The sequence below is a fragment of the Oncorhynchus mykiss genome, chromosome 16 (assembly GCF_057628025.1).
Source record: "Oncorhynchus mykiss isolate SJ-2025 chromosome 16, ASM5762802v1, whole genome shotgun sequence".
Taxonomy (NCBI): domain Eukaryota; kingdom Metazoa; phylum Chordata; class Actinopteri; order Salmoniformes; family Salmonidae; genus Oncorhynchus; species Oncorhynchus mykiss.
The window spans coordinates 61,206,274-61,227,381 of NC_143037.1; the positions used below are offsets into that span (position 1 = coordinate 61,206,274).

The 21,108-nt window shown below is 44.1% G+C and overlaps 1 protein-coding gene across 24 annotated transcripts in view; it reads right to left on the reverse strand.

The window, feature by feature from the left end:
* LOC110492417 (IQ motif and SEC7 domain-containing protein 1) overlaps positions 1-21,108 on the reverse strand; it is a 248,227-nt gene that overhangs the window by 37,424 nt on the left and 189,695 nt on the right. For 20 of the 24 annotated variants that reach the window (XM_021566725.3, XM_021566717.3, XM_090203583.1 and 17 more), the window contains 5 exons: positions 7,195-7,447; positions 5,627-6,906; positions 4,958-5,119; positions 4,301-4,423; positions 2,206-2,372 (listed from right to left, as the gene is read on the reverse strand). In XM_021566725.3, coding sequence (XP_021422400.1) covers positions 2,206-2,372; positions 4,301-4,423; positions 4,958-5,119; positions 5,627-6,906; positions 7,195-7,447 — 1,985 coding nt within the window. Of the gene's footprint in view, positions 1-2,205; positions 2,373-4,300; positions 4,424-4,957; positions 5,120-5,626; positions 6,907-7,194; positions 7,448-9,050; positions 9,257-21,108 lie in introns of those variants that run through there. The other 4 variants (XM_090203584.1, XM_021566721.3, XM_090203593.1 and 1 more) reach the window with 2 other exon arrangements.

Sequence of the window (21,108 nt, forward strand, 5' to 3'; positions counted from 1 at the left end):
ACAATCATGAAGTGGAACGACATTTATTGGATATTTCAAACTTTTCTAACAAATCAAAAACTGAAAAATTGGGCGTGCAAAATTATTCAGCCCCTTTACTTTCAGTGCAGCAAACTCTCTCCAGAAGTTCAGTGAGGATCTTTGAATGATCCAATGTTGACCTAAATGACTAATGATGATAAATACAATCCACCTGTGTGTAATCAAGTCTCCGTATAAATGCACCTGCACTGTGATAGACTCAGAGGTCCGTTAAAAGTGCAGAGAGCATCATGAAGAACAAGGAACACACCAGGCAGGTCCGAGATACTGTTGTGAAGAAGTTTAAAGCCGGATTTGGATACAAAAAGATTTCCCAAGCTTTAAACATCCCAAGGAGCACTGTGCAAGCGATAATATTGAAATGGAAGGAGTATCAGACCACTGCAAATCTACCAAGACCTGGCCGTCCCTCTAAACTTTCAGCTCATACAAGGAGAAGACTGATCAGAGATGCAGCCAAGAGGCCCATGATCACTCTGGATGAACTGCAGAGATCTACAGCTGAGGTGGGAGACTCTGTCCATAGGACAACAATCAGTCGTATATTGCACAAATCTGGCCTTTATGGAAGAGTGGCAAGAAGAAAGCAATTTCTTAAAGATATCCATAAAAAGTGTTGTTTAAAGTTTGCCACAAGCCACCTGGGAGACACACCAAACATGTGGAAGAAGGTGCTCTGGTCAGATGAAACCAAAATTGAACTTTTTGGCAACAATGCAAAACGTTATGTTTGGCGTAAAAGCAACACAGCTGAACACACCATCCCCACTGTCAAACATGGTGGTGGCAGCATCATGGTTTGGGCCTGCTTTTCTTCAGCAGGGACAGGGAAGATGGTTAAAATTGATGGGAAGATGGATGGAGCTTAATACAGGACCATTCTGGAAGAAAACCTGATGGAGTCTGCAAAAGACCTGAGACTGGGACGGAGATTTGTCTTCCAACAAGACAATGATCCAAAACATAAAGCAAAATCTACAATGGAATGGTTCAAAAATAAACATATCCAGGTGTTAGAATGGCCAAGTCAAAGTCCAGACCTGAATCCAATCGAGAATCTGTGGAAAGAACTGAAAACTGCTGTTCACAAATGCTCTCCATCCAACCTCACTGAGCTCGAGCTGTTTTGCAAGGAGGAATGGGAAAAATTTCCAGTCTCTCGATGTGCAAAACTGATAGAGACATACCCCAAACGACTTACAGCTGTAATCGCAGCAAAAGGTGGCGCTACAAAGTATTAACTTAAGGGGGCTGAATAATTTTGCACGACCAATTCTTCAGTTTTTGATTTGTTAAAAAAGTTTGAAATATCCAATAAATGTCGTTCCACTTCATGATTGTGTCCCACTTGTTGTTGATTCTTCACAAAAAAATACAGTTTTATATCTTTATGTTTGAAGCCTGAAATGTGGCAAAAGGTCGCAAAGTTCAAGGGGGCCGAATACTTTCGCAAGGCACTGTACGTAGCACAAATAAACAGTATTGTCGTGACACGTGTCAGAGTAGTGACATTCTGTCTGTGGACAGTGGAGCCAGTTCCAGTTGTGATTGATCATTCTCTGCCTTGCTATATTCATGCTGTGCTTAACCTCGTCCCCTGGCTACTATACACCGTGCATATAAGCCTGGTACATCAACAATTCAAAGTTGGCCTTACTGGGCGTGACCTTAGAATTCTAGTATTTGTCATAAAATGTTTGCGAATCACACAACTACGAGGCGTGGCTCTGTTCATGAGATATTATAGCGTACAGGGGAGGGTTAGGGGGAAGGTGTTGTGGGAGATGATTTGTTGGTAGGTTAAGCCGATTAAGGTAATGCCTATGTGCCAGGAGTTTCTCCCGGTCTTTCTGTAATGGCTAAACGAAGGCCAAGTTTGGCACGTTGGTCCACCAGACTCTTTGTGCATTTGGGTGGAAGTGTCTGGGAACGAGATTATGTTGAACTGGAGTGGATGTGTGTTTTCTTATTTTCTACAGATACATGATAGTGGAACATGCTCAAGTGTTTTTTATTCAATATGCATTGTTGAAAGGGTGAAGCAATCGTTTTGTGAATGTCCCGCACTCACTTTATGCAGTTTTTATTTTCTCTTAAGTATTTAGAGGACAAAGTCTCAGTTTTGACTTCAGAAACCCTGACATTTCCCCTTCTCTCTCTCACCTCTGAGATTCTTAACGAAGTCCTCCAGCTTCATCTTCCTCTCTGGCTTGACGTTGGGGCTGTACATATCCGTGTTGAGGAGGATGATGGCGAAAGCCAGGATGAAGATGGTGTCAGGGTTCCGGAACTGGCGCACCACCGTGGGGTTACAGATACAGTAGCGCTGACTGGAACACAGACAAACAGGAAAGAGAGATGACATCACATGAATGTCATGAAAGAGTTATGGAGACGTTTGATGTAGAGAGCCATCATAGAATGCAGCAGAATGTTAAAAGCCTTATAGTCCACACAATGTGGACATTTGTCTTGTTGACTTGCTGGTGAAAACATGTTCAGGCCAGGATACAATGCATCAGAGCATGGTCAATAACTGTCACCATGGTGTGTGTACCATGCCATCATATTGCAGTATCGTGTGTGTACCATGCCATCATATTGCAGTATCGTGTGTGTACCATGCCATCATATTGCAGTATCGTGTGTGTACCATGCCATCATATTGCAGTATCGTGTGTGTACCATGCCGTCATATTGCAGTATCGTGTGTGTACCATGCCATCATATTGCAGTATCGTGTGTGTACCATGCCGTCATATTGCAGTATCGTGTGTGTACCATGCCATCATATTGCAGTATCATGTGTGTACCATGCCATCATATTGCAGTATCGTGTGTGTACCATGCCATCATATTGCAGTATCGTGTGTGTACCATGCCATCATATTGCAGTATCGTGTGTGTACCATGCCATCATATTGCAGTATCGTGTGTGTACCATGCCATCATATTGCAGTATCGTGTGTGTACCATGCCGTCATATTGCAGTATCGTGTGTGTACCATGCCATCATATTGCAGTATCGTGTGTGTACCATGTCATCATATTGCAGTTTCGTGTGTGTACCATGTCATCATATTGCAGTATCGTGTGTGTACCATGCCATCATATTGCAGTACCGTGTGTGTACCATGTCATCATATTGCAGTATCGTGTGTGTACCATGCCATCATATTGCAGTACCGTGTGTGTACCATGTCATCATATTGCAGTACCGTGTGTGTACCATGCCATCATATTGCAGTATCGTGTGTGTACCATGCCATCATATTGCAGTATCGTGTGTGTACCATGCCATCATATTGCAGTATCATGTGTGTACCATGCCATCATATTGCAGTATCGTGTGTGTACCATGCCATCATATTGCAGTATCGTGTGTGTACCATGCCATCATATTGCAGTATCGTGTGTGTACCATGCCATCATATTGCAGTATCGTGTGTGTACCATGCCGTCATATTGCAGTATCGTGTGTGTACCATGCCATCATATTGCAGTATCGTGTGTGTACCATGTCATCATATTGCAGTTTCGTGTGTGTACCATGCCATCATATTGCAGTATCGTGTGTGTACCATGCCATCATATTGCAGTATCGTGTGTGTACCATGCCATCATATTGCAGTATCGTGTGTGTACCATGCCATCATATTGCAGTATCGTGTGTGTACCATGCCATCATATTGCAGTATCATGTGTGTACCATGTCATCATATTGCAGTATTGTGTGTGTACCATGTCATCATATTGCAGTATCGTGTGTGTACCATGCCATCATATTGCAGTATCGTGTGTGTACCATGCCATCATATTGCAGTATCGTGTGTGTACCATGTCATCATATTGCAGTATTGTGTGTGTACCATGTCATCATATTGCAGTATCGTGTGTGTACCATGTCATCATATTGCAGTATTGTGTGTGTACCATGTCATCATATTGCAGTATCGTGTGTGTACCAGTCCTTTAGCCAACATGGTGTTGTGAGCAAAGCTATCAGTGACTTGCATTTCCATGACTTTGGTCAACGTCAGAGGAACTCTATTTGAAAATGTAATACAAAATAGCAAATAACGTCTCGCTCGTGACATATTTTACAAAAATATTGTGCAGTACTCTAGCCATTACAGTAATGCTAAAACAGATCTGTGTACCCCTCTTGGCCAAACCCCTTCAGTATATGCTTCTCTCACCGGTGTGTATCTTTATTCCAGTACATCCTTAACCTATGTACTCTCCTCTGTTGTCTCACCTGTAGGCTTCAATCAGGCGCTCCACCTTCTGGGCCTCTCCCTGGACCCGGATGTGATTCTGGAACTTCCTCAGTGCCTCGTCCAGCTCCATCGACGAGAAATCCATTTCATCTACCACACAGCTGGAACACACAACCAACCAACCAACCACACAACCAACAATTAATTCACTAACCCAAAAATATATCGTTGATCAATGATTTGTCTAGTATCTCATTTACTTCCCATATTTAAAAAAACAGATCACAGGGGCATTCTGTGCACAGCAGTTAAAGATTTGTCTAAATCTGACAGGTAACTCCCTAATAGTCCTTTGATAATGACACAAATCAGCCATCTTTGTTTAATATGTTGAATTTTAATGGCCACAATGTTAGTGCCAACTGTTCCAAGGCAATAACCTCTCAGTTAGGAGAAACATTTGGAGCAGTGAGTGTGAAGATGGAGGATAGTTTGCTGAACTCTGTACAGTTCATCTATTGTTCTGGCCTGTCCTACAGTATAACGCTCTCTGTGCAAGGCACTGGAATAACAGGGTTATTCCCCTGTGACCTCCCACTCCATGGTGGATTGATAGACTATAAAGAGTGTCCAGAGATTTTCCTGGTCAGGTCACATGACCTGGCCTTTAAAAATTACCAATTAACAGTACTCACTCCAGGACGTCTCTGTTGAACTGTTTCTGCCGGTTGCCCAGGAACTCTCCAATCATCTGCCTGCTCAGGCCCTTTCTCTGAAGCAGGAAGTGAGCCACACCCACAGGCGTGTCTGGGACGAACCCTCTCTCAGTCAGGTACTGGACACCCTTTTCTGGCTTCCTGCAGAGACACACATACATAACCAGGCGTGTCCTTATGCGGCCTATCCAATCATTTTACAGAGCCAAGTGTGGTGTTTGATTCTGACTGATAGGAAGTGTCCTCAGCAGGAAAACGGTGGTTAATCATATTTAACCAAGGCACAGAAAATGGAGCAACACTGTCTGGCTGTATGTAGTAGAGGATAAACAGATGGACTGTAAAATAAGTTGAATAAGTAGACATAAATATGCAAAGAGATGACACAAATGCCCAAATATATGACTTAGCCTATAGGCCTATCTTACACAAATGCATTTTCAATTTTTCCATTTTAATAGATCCTCTTATCCTCAACATGAATTAAACTTATATTGTGTGGCACTCATACAACCGTGATTACTGTAGGTAGGTCACCTCGGTTCAACTACCAGGACCACTCTACAACATCAACAGCTCATTGACCCCAGCTCATGACACCAATCAGTGGTCAGCCACGTCAGCACTTTGTCAGAGCCGAGCACCTACTTGTTGAAGAGGTTCAGGCCGATGCGATAGTGCCTCTTGCGGATCACATCGTTGCTGAAGACCGGTGAGTCCCAGCTGTTGCGTGTCTCTTTGTGGTACGTCTGCTTGCTGAGAGTCTGTTCCCTCAGGCTGTCCCGGGACGACGACTCAGAGCTGCAGTTGATGGTGTCGTTGGAGTTAGACGTGCTGTTGATGCTGTCGTTGTCCCCATCCGAAAAGTCAGACTCAGACTTGCTTTGCCGGTTGGCCGAGCCGTTGATGGCCAGGTGGCTCTCCAGCGCCCTGTGGCGGTGGCGGAGGGGTGCCTCGTCGTCCCGGGAGGGCCCTCGTGGGGGCGGGCCATGAGAGATGTGTTTGGGGCTGGCCTGGGAAGATGCCACGATGTGTCCTCCCCCGTGAGACTCGTAGACAGGTGGACGTTTGATGGAGCTGCGGTCAGAGCGGTCGCTGTGTTCGGCAGAGCTGTCGCTGGGCGGCTCGATGGTCAGCAGGGGGAGGTGGAGCCTCTGTTCCTGGCACTCCAGGGAGGGAGTGCTGCGGCAGCTGGTGTCCGTGTCATGCTCCTCATCCTTGGGGTCCAGTGGCCAGTAGTCCTGGGAGGAGTTGGCCGAGCGCAGACGGAGGTCTGATTCAATGCTGGAGGGCTGGTCACCAGACCCCCGCGACAGCCCCATGGAGGGAGACAGTTCCTCCTCATCAATAAACAGAGTCACATCGCTGTAGGATGCCATCATGTCCTCTCGCTTGCGTCCCGTCGCCCCGCGGTGAGGCTTCACCTGATAGGCCACCTCCCTCTCCACCTCGGGGCAGCCCAAGGCCTCTGGGTCATGACCCTCATCGCCCTGCAGGCTGCGGCAGTTCAAGGCGTCGTCGATGGACTCGGCCAGAGACTTGACCTGCCTGGAGAAGGCGTCCTCCAGCTCTGTGATGGCATCCGTTAGGTGGTTCTGGGAGGCCGGGTGTGATGCCATGTTGGCCTGGTGGTGGACCTCCAGGTCCCCACACTCTGACTGTACCAAGGCTAGGGGGGTGCCGTCATTTGTCAGGGACACTTGTTTCCCCTCAAAGTAGGAGCTGTGGACTTTCTCAGGGCCCTCGAAGGAGAACTGCATCCTCATATTGGACAGGACGATGCGTCGGGACATGCGGTTCTCAGACATACAACTCCTGAGACGTTCAAAGTTTTTGTTCATCTGGTACTGACGGAAGGCTGTTTGGATGGTTCGGGCCGCATGCCGGGTTATGAAGCGTCCACCATATTTACGCTCCAGCATCTCCACCTGACGGATAATAACATCATGATTATAACACAACAGCCCTTCACAAATGAGGACCCATGCTCATACACACGTGGGACTGAATTGAGCTTGTCGAGGGACAATTACTATAATTTGATAGTCATACAAATGTACAGGATGAGCAGAGAACCTGTAGTAAATGCTTAGTTAGGGTGTGTGTAGTGGGGTCAATGATACAGTCTTCGGTAGGGGAGATATTAGGTGACGACATCTGTATAGATGTTGATGAGTGTGTCTGCAGACAATCAGACTGGGGCCAGGGTACTCTACCTGTTTGTCCTGGAGGTCAGCCGACAGCTCATAGCCCTCTGAGTGTGAGCGGGAGCGTTTGATGGCCTCTTCCTCTGCCTGCTTGCGGAGGATGGACTGGGAGTGTTGGAGCTTGGGCCTGCGGGGAGGCCGCTGGGGGCCGGGCTGCACTCCGTGTCCGTAGAGGGGGCCCTCGAAGCGGTCTGGGCTGATCACTGGGCCCCTGTAGCTGGCTCCACCATCGCTCTCACTGGGCCGCGCATCCCCCTCCACACTGCAATAACAGACACACAGAGATACACAGTTACTCTACTGCAATGACACAGACAGAAAGAGTTTCTCAAAGTTTTCATCCCCCTCCACACTGCAGTGATACAGAGAAACACAGTCATTCAAAGCTTTCATATCCTGTGCCCATCCACTGGTCTCCCAGTACTCATACCATACTGACACTCATCAAGGAGTTATCTCATCCATTACTCCTCTAGAACCTATTCAGGACAGTAAAGTACAACCACCACCAACATTGACCATTCAGTACTCATTTGGAACTGTCATTCTTTCATTTTTTTCACCTTAATTTAACCAGGTAGGCCAGTTGAGAACAAGTTCTCATTTACTACTGCGACCTGGCCAAGATAAAGCAAAGCGGTGCGACACAAACAACAACAGAGAGTTACACATGGAATAAGCAAACATACAGTCAATAATACAGTAGAAAAAAAGTCTATATACAGTGTGTCCAAATGAGGTGAGATAAGGAAGGTAAGGAAATAGGCCATAGTGGCGAAATAATTACAATTTAGCAATTAAACACTGGAGTGATAGATGTGCAGAAGAAGAATGTGCAAGTAGAGATACTGGGGTGCAAAGGAGCAAAATAAATAAATAAATACAGTATGGGGATGAGGTAGTTGGATGTGATCTGTGAGCTGCTCTGACAGCTAGTGCTTAAAGTTAGTGAGGGAGATATGAGTCTTCAACTTCAGTGATTTTTGCAATTCGTTCCAGTCATTGGTAGCAGAGAACTGGAAGGAAAGGTGGCCAAAGTAGGAATTGGCTTTGGAGGTGACCAGTGAAATATACCTGCTGGACCACGTGCTACGTGTGAGTGCTGCTATGGTGACCGGTGAGCTGAGATAAGGCGGGACTTTACATAGCAAAGACTTATAGATGACCTGGAGCCAGTGGGTTTGGTGACAAATATGAAGCGAGGGCCAGCCAACGAGAGCATACAGGTCGCAGTGGTGGGGAGTATATGGGGCTTTGGTGACAAAACGGATGGCACTGTGATAGACAGCATCCAATTTGCTGAGTAGAGTGTGTACATGACTTTAACCCCTGTGCTGATGAATAAGTTCAGGAAATGTCTGTGAATCAAGTCCTCACAGCATGAATTCCAACTAAGCTGTTGATGTCTAAATGAAAACAGCCAAATAAAACAGTATGGGCTGAAATCCATGTTTCTGTGTGTTTAAAAACGTAATTACAGAGCCAATAGTGCATAGATGGTGGTGGAGCAGCATTCAGCCAGACCACGACTCACATGGGTAATTTCTCAAAACTGCTGACACTACCATTTCTAGACACAGCCTACATCAACTTCTCAACACCGTGCGCTGATTAAAAGTGCATGTAAGTGGGTCGGCCATGATTACTACTTGAAATATGACAGTAACAGCCCCATTCATTATCTAGTATTCAGAGAGAGTAACACGTCCAAGCCAATCTCCATGAAAAGTTCAACAGTCAGCACATTTGTTGGCGTGATGACACAGTAAGAACCAAGTAGTGCAATCAACATGCAAACCCTTCAATCCAACCTTTGAAAGCAACCCTTCAACCCGGCAGGAAGTTAAACAGGAGAGGGTACTCACTCACTCTTACGTTCAACATTTGGAGAAGACTGCTGCTTCACACGCAGAGACCTCCTGTGCTCTATGAACTGCCAACTCTTCCTCCATACCTTGTCCACCATGTCTGACTGCCAACAGCAGTCCAGAGTTCACACTAATGACTGTATATATGAACACACTCAGAGCAGCTCCCTCCACAGTAAGTCTGCATCATGCAGTTCAAAGGTCAACCAGTGTGCAATGACAGTTACATCATGTTTGGCGGATAGGAGCCTCAGTAAATATTCCAAAGTTCAGTTTGAGCTTACAGTGACAAGGTAAATACAGTGGGGCAAAAAAGTATTTAGTCAGCCACCAATTGTGCAAGTTCTCCCACGTAAAAAGATGAGAGAGGCCTGTAATTTTCCCCACAGGTACACTTCAACTATGACAGACAAAATGAGAAAAAACATCCAGAAAATCACATTGTAGGATTGGTATAATTTGATATGAAGACTATTAGTGAATTTAACCCATCTTACACCACACTCAAAGTACCAAATTAACAAACAAGGTTGTTTGCCTATATCATCTGACCTAAAAACAGATATCAGTCACAGCTGACTAGAGCCCGTGTTAACCCCCTGACCATGACCACAGGGTATTTTCAGCCTTATAGTAGGATGACTGTATAGAATACTCACAACACACCCTTCTGCATCTCAAACACATACTGACACCATGTTAAGACCCTCAGTCAAGGTTTAGTAGGCCCTCCAACTGCCCGATTAAAATGTAGGGGCCTTCTGACTTCTAAATGGGCACTAGCACAACTAAGATATGCACCACAGCTTTTTTTTTCTTCTTTTTATTTCACCTTTATTTAACCAGGTAGGCAAGTTGAGAACAAGTTCTCATTTACAATTGCGACTTGGCCAAGATAAAGCAAAGCAGTTCGACACATACAACGAAACAGTTACACATGGAGTAAAACAAACATACAGTCAATAATACAGTAGAAACAAGTCTATATACGATGTGAGCAAATGAGGTAAAGGCAAAAAAAAGGCCATCGTGGCAAAGTAAATACAATATAGCAAGTAAAACACTGGAATGGTAGATTTGCAGTGGAAGAATGTGCAAAGTAGAAATAAAAATAATGGGGTGCAAAGGAGCAAAATAAATAAATAAATAAAATAAATACAGTAGGGAAAGACGTAGTTGTTTGGGCTAAATTATAGGTGGGCTATGTACAGGTGCAGTAATCTGTGAGCTGCTCTGACAGCTGGTGCTTAAAGCTAGTGAGTGAGATAAGCGTTTCCAGTTTCAGAGATTTTTGCAGTTCGTTCCAGTCATTGGCAGCAGAGAACTGGAAGGAGAGGCAGCCAAATAAAGAATTGGTTTTGGGGGTGACCAGAGAGACCTGCTGGAGCGCGTGCTACAGGTGGGTGATGCTATGGTGACCAGCGAGCTGAGATAAGGGGGGACTTTACCTAGCAGGGTCTTGTAGATGACATGGAGCCAGTGGGTTTGGCGACGAGTATGAAGCGAGGGCCAGCCAACGAGAGCGTACAGGTCGCAATGGTGGGTAGTATATGGGGCTTTGGTGACAAAACGGATGGCACTGTGATAGACTGCATTCAATTTGTTGAGTAGGGTATTGGAGGCTATTTTGTAAATTACATCGTCGAGGATTGGTAGGATGGTCAGTTTTACGAGGGTATGTTTGGCAGCATGAGTGAAGGATGCTTTGTTGCGAAATAGGAAGCCAATTCTAGATTTAACTTTGGATTGGAGATGTTTGATATGGGTCTGGAAGGAGAGTTTACAGTCTAACCAGATACCTAGGTATTTGTAGTCAGAGCCGTCCAGAGTAGTGATGTTGGACAGGCGAGCAGATGCAGGCAGCGATTGGTTGAAGAGCATAAATTTAGTTTTACTTGTATTTAAGAGTAATTGGAGGCCACGGAAGGAGAGTTGTATGGCATTGAAGCTTGCCTGGAGGGTTGTTAACACAGTGTCCAAAGAAGGGCCAGAAGTATACAGAATGGTGTCGTCTGCGTAGAGGTGGATCAGAGACTCACCAGCAGCAAGAGCGACATCATTGATGTATATAGAGAAGAGAGTCGGTCCAAGAATTGAACCCTGTGGCACCCTCATAGAGACTGCCAGAGGTCCGGACAGCAGACCCTCCGATTTGACACACTGAACTCTATCATAGAAGTAGTTGGTGAACCAGGCGAGGCAATCATTTGAGAAACCAAGGCTGTCGAGACCGCCGATGAGGATGTGGTGATTGACAGAGTCGAAAGCCTTGGCCAGATCAATGAATACGGCTGCACAGTAATGTTTCTTATCGATGGCGGTTAAGATATCGTTTAGGACCTTGAGCGTGGCTGAGGTGCACCCATGACCAGCTCTGAAACCAGATTGCATAGCAGAGAGGGTATGGTGAGATTCGAAATGGTCGGTAATCTGTTTATTGACTTGGCTTTCGAAGACCTTAGTAAGGCAGGGTAGGATAGATATAGGTCTGTAGCAGTTTGGGTCAAAAGTGTCCCCCCCTTTACTTTCCAATCTTTGGGAATCTCAGACGACACGAAAGAGAGGTTGAACAGGCTAGTAATAGGGGTGGCAACAATTTCGGCAGATAATTTTTTAGAAAGAAAGGGTCCAGATTGTCTAGCTCGGCTGATTTGTAGGGGTCCAGATTTTGCAGCTCTTTCAGAACATCAGCTGACTGGATTTGGGAGAAGGAGAAATGGGGAAGGCTTGGGCGAGTTGCTGTGGGGGGTGCAGTGCTGTTGACCAGGGTAGGGGTAGCCAGGTGGAAAGCATGGCCAGCCATAGAAAAATGCTTATTGAAATTCTCAATTATAGTGGATTTATCAGTGGTGACAGTGTTTCCTATCCTCAGTCCAGTGGGCAGCTGGGAGGAGGTGTTCTTATTCTCCATGGACTTTACAGTGTCCCAGAACTTTTTTGAGTTAGTGTTGCAGGAAGCAAATTTCTGCTTGAAAAAGCTAGCCTTGGCTTTTCTAACTGCCTGTGTATAATGGTTTCTAGCCTCCCTGAAAAGCTGCATATCACGGGGGCTGTTCGATGCTAATGCAGAACGCCATAGGATGTTTTTGTGTTGGTTAAGGGCAGTCAGGTCTGGAGAGAACCAAGGGCTATATCTGTTCCTGGTTCTAAATTTCTTGAATGGGGCATGCTTATTTAAGATGGTTAGGAAGGCATTTAAAAAAATAACCAGGCATCCTCTACTGACGGGATGAGATCAATATCCTTCCAGGATACCCCGGCCAGGTCGATTGGAAAGGCCTGCTCACTGAAGTGTTTCAGGGAGCGTTTGACAGTGATGAGTGGAGGTCGTTTGACCACTGACCCATTACGGATGCAGGCAATGAGGCAGTGATCGCTGAGATCTTGGTTGAAGACAGCAGAGGTGTATTTAGAGGGCAAGTTGGTTAGGATGATATCTATGAGGGTGCCCGTGTTTACGGCTTTGGGGAGGTACCTGGTAGGTTCATTGATCATTTGTGTGAGATTGAGGGCATCAAGCTTAGATTGTAGGATGGCTGGGGTGTTAACATGTTCCAGTTTAGGTCGCCTAGCAGCACGATCTCTGAAGATAGATGGGGGGCAATCAGTTCACATATGGTGTCCAGAGCACAGCTGGGGGCAGAGGATGGTCTATAGCAGGCGGAAACTTGTTTTTAGAGAGGTGGAATTTTAAAAAAAAGTTCAAATTGTTTGGGTACAGACCTGGATAGTAGGACAGAAATCTTTGCAGTAGATTGCAACACCGCCCCCTTTGGCAGTTCTATCTTGTCTGAAAATGTTGTAGTTTGGGATGAACATTTCAGAATTTTTGGTGGTCTTCCTAAGCCAGGATTCAGACACAGCTAGAACATCCGGGTTGGCAGAGTATGCTAAAGCAGTGAATAAAACAAACTTAGGGAGGAGTCTTCTAATGTTAACATGCATGAAACCAAGGCTATTACGGTTACAGAAGTCATCAAAAGAGAGCGCCTGGGGAATAGGAGTGGAGCTAGGCACTGCGGGGCCTGGATTCACCTCTACATCAACAGAGGAAAAGAGGAGTAGGATAAGGGTACGGCTAAAAGCAATGAGAATTGGTCGTCTAGAACGTCTGGAACAGAGAGTGGAACAGAGAGTGGGGGCGATAAAATAGCTTCAATGTATAATGTACAGACAAAGGTATGGTAGGATGTGAATACAGTGGAGGTAAACCTAGGTATTGAGTGATGATGAGAGAGATATTGTCTCTAGAAACATAATTGAAACCAGGAGATGTCATTGCATGTGTGGGTGGTGGAACTAATAGGTTGCATAAGGTATAGTGAGCAGGACTAGAGGCTCTACAGTGAAATAAGCCAATAAACACTAACCAGAACAGCAATGGACAAGGCATATTGACATTAAGGAGAGGCATGCTTAGTCGAGTGATCAAAAGGGTCCAGTGAGTAGTGAGGTTGGTTGGGGTCACGGCGATTCAGACAGCTAGCCAGGCCATCGGTTGCAAGCTAGCATAGGATGGAGGTCTGTTTTTAGCCACCTCGTGCGTTTCCGTCAGTATGATTAGTGGGGTTCCGTGTGGTAGAGGGGATCAATCCAATTCGCAAAAAAATAAAAATAGATATAGTTATAGAGGCCAAAGAAAAAAGAAAAAAAATGATCCGATAGGTCTATTCAGATAGCAGCCGATAAGACAACTAACGATTAGCGGACCGCAGATGGGCGTTCAGGTAACGTCGCGACGGAGGAGCCAGCTGGATAACTTCCTCGGGCAGATGACGACGGTAGTCCAGTTGTGAAGGCCCGGTGGGGCTCCGCGTTGGCAGTAAAACGAGTCCGGATAGGTGATTGTAGCGCAGGAGTGGCTGATGGAACTCTTCAGCTGGCTAGCTCCGGAATAATTTATGTTTGCTATGGAATCGACGTAAGCCGATAGTCACACGGATAGCAGCTAGCTAGCTGCGAGATCCAGATAGAAATGTCCAGAGCTTGCGGTTGAAATCCGGGGACATGGAGAGAAATATAGGTCCGGTATGTTCCGGTCCGAGCCGTGTCGTACAAAACTGGCGATAGATTTTCGAGCTAAAGGATAGCTGATGACCACAAACCGTGGTTAATTGAATACTAACGATTAGCCAGTAAAAAGCTAACTAGCTTCTGGCTAGCTTCTGGTTAGCTTCAGGCTAGCTTCTATGTAGGATTACAGATTTGAGGTAAATAATACTTTCTTTAAAAAAATATATAAATTGGTGAGGCGGGTTGCAGGAGAGTGTTTTGAAGATGAGTTTATGGAAAATAAAAAATATATATAAAAAGGTATGCGAAGAAAGTTATAAATATATATATATACACGGGACACGACAAGACGAGGATAAAAGACGTCTGACTGCTATGCCATCTTGGTGTGAGGGGAAGCTGAAGAGTCAGAGGGGTTAACACATGAAAGGCATAGAGAAAACTGCAAATGACACTTCGGTTTCAAAGGAGCACAATCGGTTTAAAACTTCTCTCAGAGATAAATTGTGCTTGTAAGCCCTTTTGTATTCGTTTAAGACACTCAACCGCCTCTCAACCAAGCAGTGGCCTGTGAGTTCTGTAAACAAGTAGATTGACGTGTCTGTACAGCAGCCAGCCAGAATGCCACCTAGCACATGGAGGAATTAGCTGAATACAGACAGAGAACGGCTATTCTTGTGAAGTACTGCAGAAAACTAGGGTTTTGCAGTGAGATTTAAAGTGACAGTTACAGATGAAGTCGGAAGTTTACATACACCTTAGCCCAAATACATTTAAACTCGGTTTTTCACAATTCTTGACATTTAATCCTAGTCAAATTCTCTTTCTTAGGTCAGTTAGGATCCCCACTTTATTTTAAGAATGTGAAATGTCAGAATAATAGTAGAGAGAATGATTTATTTCAGCTTTTATTTCTTTCATCACATTTCCAGTGGGTCAGAAGTTTACATACTCAACTACTCCAAGTCTCAGAGCGAGTGATATTTGAAACGCTATTAGCGCGCACCCCGCTAACTAGCTAGCCATTTCACATCGGTTACACCAGCCTAATCTTGGGAGTTGATAGACTTGAAGTCATAAACAGCGCAATGCTTGAAGCATTGCGAAGAGCTGCTGGCAAAACGCACGAAAGTGCTGTTTGAATGAATGCTTACGAGCACGCTGGAGCCTACCATCGCTCAGTCAGACTGCTCTATCAAATCATAGACTTAATTATAACATAACACACATAAATACGAGCCTTAGGTCATTAATATGGTTGAATCCGGAAACTATCATCTCGAAAACAAAACGTTTATTCTTTCAGTGAAATACGGAACCGTTCGGTATTTTATCTAACGGATGGCATCCATAAGTCTAAATATTCCTGTTACATTGCACAACCTTCAATGTTATGTCATAATTACGTAAAATCCTGGCAAATTAGCTTGCAAAGAGCCAGGCGGCCCAAACTGTTGCATATACCCTGACTCTACGTGCAATGAACGGCAAGAGAAGTGACACAATTTCACCTGGTTAATTTTGCCTGCTAACCTGGATTTCTTTTAGCCAAATATGCAGGTTTAAAAATATATACTTCTGTGTATTGAATTTAAGAAAGGCATTGATGTTTATGGTTAGGTACACGTTGGAGCAACGACAGTCCTTTTTCGCGAATGCGCACCGCATCGATTCTATGCAACGCAGGATACGCTAGATAAACTAGTAATATCATAAACCATGTGTAGTAACTAGTGATTATGATTGATTGATTGATTGTTTTTTATAAGATACATTTAAGGCTAGCTAGCAACTTACCTTGGCTTCTTACTGCATTCGCGTAACAGGCAGGCTCCTCGTGAGGCAGGTGGTTAGAGTGTTGGACTAGTTAGATTGAATCCCCGAGCTGACAAGGTAAAAATCTGTCGTTCTGCCCCTGAACAAGGCAGTTAACTCACCTTTCCTAGGCCGTCATTGAAAATAAGAATGTGTTCTTAACTGACTTGCCTAGTTAAATAAAGGTGTAAAAAATACATTTAAAAAAAAGTTGCCGTCCAAAAATACAGATTTCTGATTGTTATGAAAACTTGAAATCGGCCCTAATTAATCGGCCATTCCGATTAATCGGTCGACCTCTAGTGTCTGCACTGACACTTTAAGCCCAGCTAAAATTGGCCCTTGGGGATAAATAGGCTACACCTTGAATTGATCTGAATGTATTGAGTTGATATGAATGTATTGAGTTGTTCTGAATGTATTAAGTTGTTCTGAATGTATTAAGTTGATCTGAATGTATTGAGTTGAACTGAATCAAATGTAGTTCTAATAACTTATTGTTGTCATAGCAAGACAAACCTCTAAAGACATAAATCGTAGTTACACACCATCCACAGCTTTCTTACACACCAATTCTTCAACAGGGGACTATATCAGAGTAGATCCCTGTGACAGGTTAAGTGGATAACATTAAGTCTAACTCTCTGTTCTGTTGGGCTGAGACACCGAGGGTCACATTACCTTGACAGTAAATGAACGCTAACCGCCTCCCTCTGGGCATTAGATATACACACAGTGTACTGTATCTAGACAGTCTGGACCTGCAGACAGCTAGCTAGTGTTAAGAAACACACAGAGGCCTATTTCCTGCATGCAGCACCAACACACCCAGAGTGAAATCACACTTGTTGCATAATCGCCGTGGGGACAAGTGTTCCCGACCATCTGTCATGGCAAACTGTGTGACGACGGACTTGTCCCCGAAGTGTGAGGCAGGTGCACCTAGCATCCTGCCACAGCACTACCAGAGAGACCGGCTATAACAATACCTTTATTTTACTATGAATTTGACAGACCTGCGATTTTCATGGTTTCATCAATACAAATTATTTATTGTATTTGATATAGTCCATCATTTCATTTCAGGGGAATATTGGAATTGGTGGTTTCTCTGGCATGAACTGAATAAACAGCTTCATGAAGCCCTGAACCTTCGGTGCTACAGTGAATCTCTTTCTGTCTTTTGTCGCATGCGCTTCTCACAAAGACTGGTCCTGTCAGAATTAAGCTTTGCTACAGAGATTTAGAATCTGGTTCTTAAGCTACTGTAAGAGTTTTCTGGGTTGTTCTTCACTGTATGACAGTAGTGGATATGGTTGCTTTACAGTGCATAATTCCCTCTCCTTTACTGCGCTGGCCCTTTCCATGGAATACTGAAGTCTCTCATACAGTCTTATCCTCACTTCTCCACCTCCATCCATCACGCAACAGCACCCACTCTCCCTCGGATTCTAATTCTCCACCTCCATCCATCTCCCTCGGATTCTAATTCTCCACCTCCATCCATCTCCCTCGGATTCTAATTCTCCACCTGCATCCATCTCCCTCGGATTCTAATTCTCCACCTGCATCCATCTCCCTCGGATTCTAATTCTCCACCTGCATCCATCTCCCTCGGATTCTAAATTCTCCACCTCCATCCATCTCCCTCGGATTCTAAATTCTCCACCTCCATCCATCTCCCTCGGATTCTAAATTCTCCACCTCCATCCATCTCCCTCGGATTCTAAATTCTCCACCTCCATCCATCTCCCTCGGATTCTAAATTCTCCACCTCCATCCATCTCCCTCGGATTCTAAATTCTCCACCTCCATCCATCTCCCTCGGATTCTAATTCTCCACCTCCTTCCATCTCCCTCGGATTCTAATTCTCCACCTCCTTCCATCACGCAACAGCACCCACTCTCCCTCGGATTCTAATTCTCCCTCTTCAGCCACAAAATGGTGTAAGTAATGAGAGAAAGAGCAAGGAGAGAGAGAGAGAGAGAGAGAGACTCAACGTGCCGTCCTGCTGTTCTTTTCCTTGAAGGTCACCCTCACTCCCCCCCTGTCAGGTCAGTCATTCATGATGAGAGGAAGAGAACAGAAAAAAAAGAACGAAGAAAAATATGTGTTTTAGAAAGCAGATGTTTCAGGCTGAAAAGAAGGGAGAGAGGAGGAGAGGAAAGCAGGGCCTCATGACATACAGTTGAAGTCAGAAGTTAACATACACTTAGGTTGGAGTCATTAAAACTTGTTTTTCAACCACTCCACAAATGTATTGTTAACAAACTATAGTTTTGGCAATTCGGTTAGGACATCTACTTTGTGCATGACACAAGTAATTTTTCCAACAAATGTTTACAGACAGATTATTTCACTTATAATTCACTGTATCACAATTCCAGTGGGTCAGAAGTTGACATACACTAAGTTGACTGGCTTTAAACAGCTTGGAAAATTCCAGAAAATTATGTCATGGCTTTAGAAGCTTCTGATAGGCTAATTGACATCATTTGAATCAATTGGAGGTGTACCTGTGTATTGTACCTGATGTATTTCAAGGCCTACCTTCAAAACTCAGTGCCTCTGTTTGACATCATGGGAAAATCAAAAGAAATCACCCTAGACCGCAGAAAAAAAATTGTAGACCTCCACAAGTCTGGTTCATCATTGAGTGCAATTTCCAAATGCCTGAAGGTACCACGTTCATCTGTACAAACAATATACTGTAGTATGCAAGTATAAACACCATGGGACCACACAGCCGTCATACCGCTCAGGAAGGAGGCACGTTCTGTCTCCTAGAGATTAACGTTGTAACGGTCGTCGTTGGTGGAATTAGACCAAGATGCAGCGTGGGGTAGGTTAATCATATTCTTTAATGATAACAAGAAAGAGAGAACCAACAGCCTTGTAGGGCTCAACAGCAACAATACAAGGACAAGATCCCACAACATAGGTGGGGAAAATTTCCAATCAGAGACAACGATAGACAGATGCCTCTGATTGGGAACCACACTCGGCCAAACACAAAGAAATACAACACATAGAATGCCCACCCAAATCACACCCTGACCAAACCAAATAGAGACTTAAAAAGGCTCTCTAAGGTCAGGGCGTAACAAACATACTTTGGTGCGAAAAGTGAAAATCAATCCCAGAACAACAGCAAAGGACCTTATGAAGATGCTGGAGGAAACAGATACAAAAGTATCTATGTCCACAGTAAAACGAGTCCTATATCGACATAACCTGAAAGGCTGCTCAGCAAGGAATAAGCCACTGCTCCAAAACCGCCATAAAAAAGCCAGACTACGGTTTGCAACTGTACATGGGGACAAAGATCGTACTTTTTGGAGAAATGTCCTCTTGTCTGATGAAACAAAAATAGAACTGTTCGGCCATAATGACCATTGTTATGTTTGGAGGAAAAAGGGGGAGGCTTGCAAGCCGAAGAACACCATCCCAACCGTAAAGCACGGGGGTGGCAGCATCATGTTGTGGGGGTGCTTTTCTACAGGAGGGACTGGTGCACTTCACAAAATAGATGGCATCATAAAGTAAGAAAATTATGTGGATATATTGAAGCAACATCTCAAGATATCAGTCAGGAAGGTAAAGCTTGGTCGCAAATGGGTCTTCCAAATGGACAATGACCCCAAGCATACTTCCAAAGTTGTGGCAAACTGGCTTAAGGACAACAAAGTCAAGGTATTGGAGTGGCCATCACAAAGCCCTGACCTCAATCCTATAGAACATTTGTGGGCAGAACTGAAAAAGTGTGTGGAAGCAAGGAGGCCTACAAACCTGACTCAGCTACACCAGCTCTGTCAGGAGGAATGGGCCAAAATTCACCCAACTTATTGTGGGAAACTTGTGGAAGGCTACCCGAAACATTTGACCCAAGTTAAAGAATTTAAAGGCAATGCTACCACATACTAATTGAGTGTATGTAAACTTCTGACCCACTGGGAATTGGGTGAAAGAAATAAAAGCTGAAATAAATCACTCTCTCTACTGTTATTCTGACATTTCACAATCTTAAAATAAAGTGGTGATCTTAACTGACTTAAGACAGGGAATTTCTACTAGGATTAAATGTTAGGAATTGTGAAAAACTGAGTTTAAATACATTTGGCTAAGATGCATGTAAACTTCCGACTTCAACTGCAATTCCAGGAGAGAGGTTTTAATAACAACACATCTACAGACTACACTTGATTATTTGAGTTAGGACAAAAAATCCACTGTGTCCTTATCAGCCAACACGATACAGTGGTGGAAGTACTTTAGTAAAAATACTTTGCTAAAAATAAGTACTACTTAAGTCGTTTTTTGGGGTATTTGTACTTTACAAATCATATTTTTGGCAACTTTTACTTCACTACATTCCTAAGGAAAATACTGCACTTTTTACTCCATGCATTTTCCTGACACCGAAAAGTATTCGTTACATGTTGAATGTTTAGCAGGACAGGAAAATTGTCCAATTCATTCACTTCAAGAGAACATCCCTGGTCATCCCTACTGCCTCTGATCTGGCGGACTCACTAAACACAAATGCATCACTTGTAAATTATGTCAGTGTTGGAGTGTGCCCCTTGTTATCTGTAATAAATATATATATAATTCAATGGTGCTGTCTGCTTTACTTAATATAAGGAATTTGAAGTGATTTATACTTTTACTTTTGATACTAAAGTATATTTGAGCAATTACATTTACTTTTGATTCTTAAACCTATTTAGAACCAAAGACTTTTAGACTTTTTACTGGGTGACTTTCACTTTTACTTGACTAACGTTCTATTAAGGTATCTATACTTTTACTCAAGTATGACAGTTGGGTTCTTTTTTCACCAGTGGTCAGATAAGATGGGGATTAACAAACCACCATAAAAGAAAGCTTAAACCAGTAGAAAGGCAATTAATCAAGTGATATAGAAACATCTCCCAAATGAGAGATTCATATTGCTTTCCACATGACTTTAAATCAAGTTTGACTTGTCTTTTATTATATTAGCAAACTAAAAGCAGGAATGGTGGTCTACGATCCCTAGCGTTCCTCCTGGTCTGGATCTGGAAGGACTGGAGGAGGGTGTCAGTTCAGCTGGTAGTGATTTTCAGCTGGGGAGCCAGCGGTGGGTTGTCCCTCTCTCTATCTTTCCTCCCTTTTTCTCTGCATATACTGATAAACACGCAAAGGCCTCAGCTTATTCCATCACACAGTCCAGAGGGAGCAAAA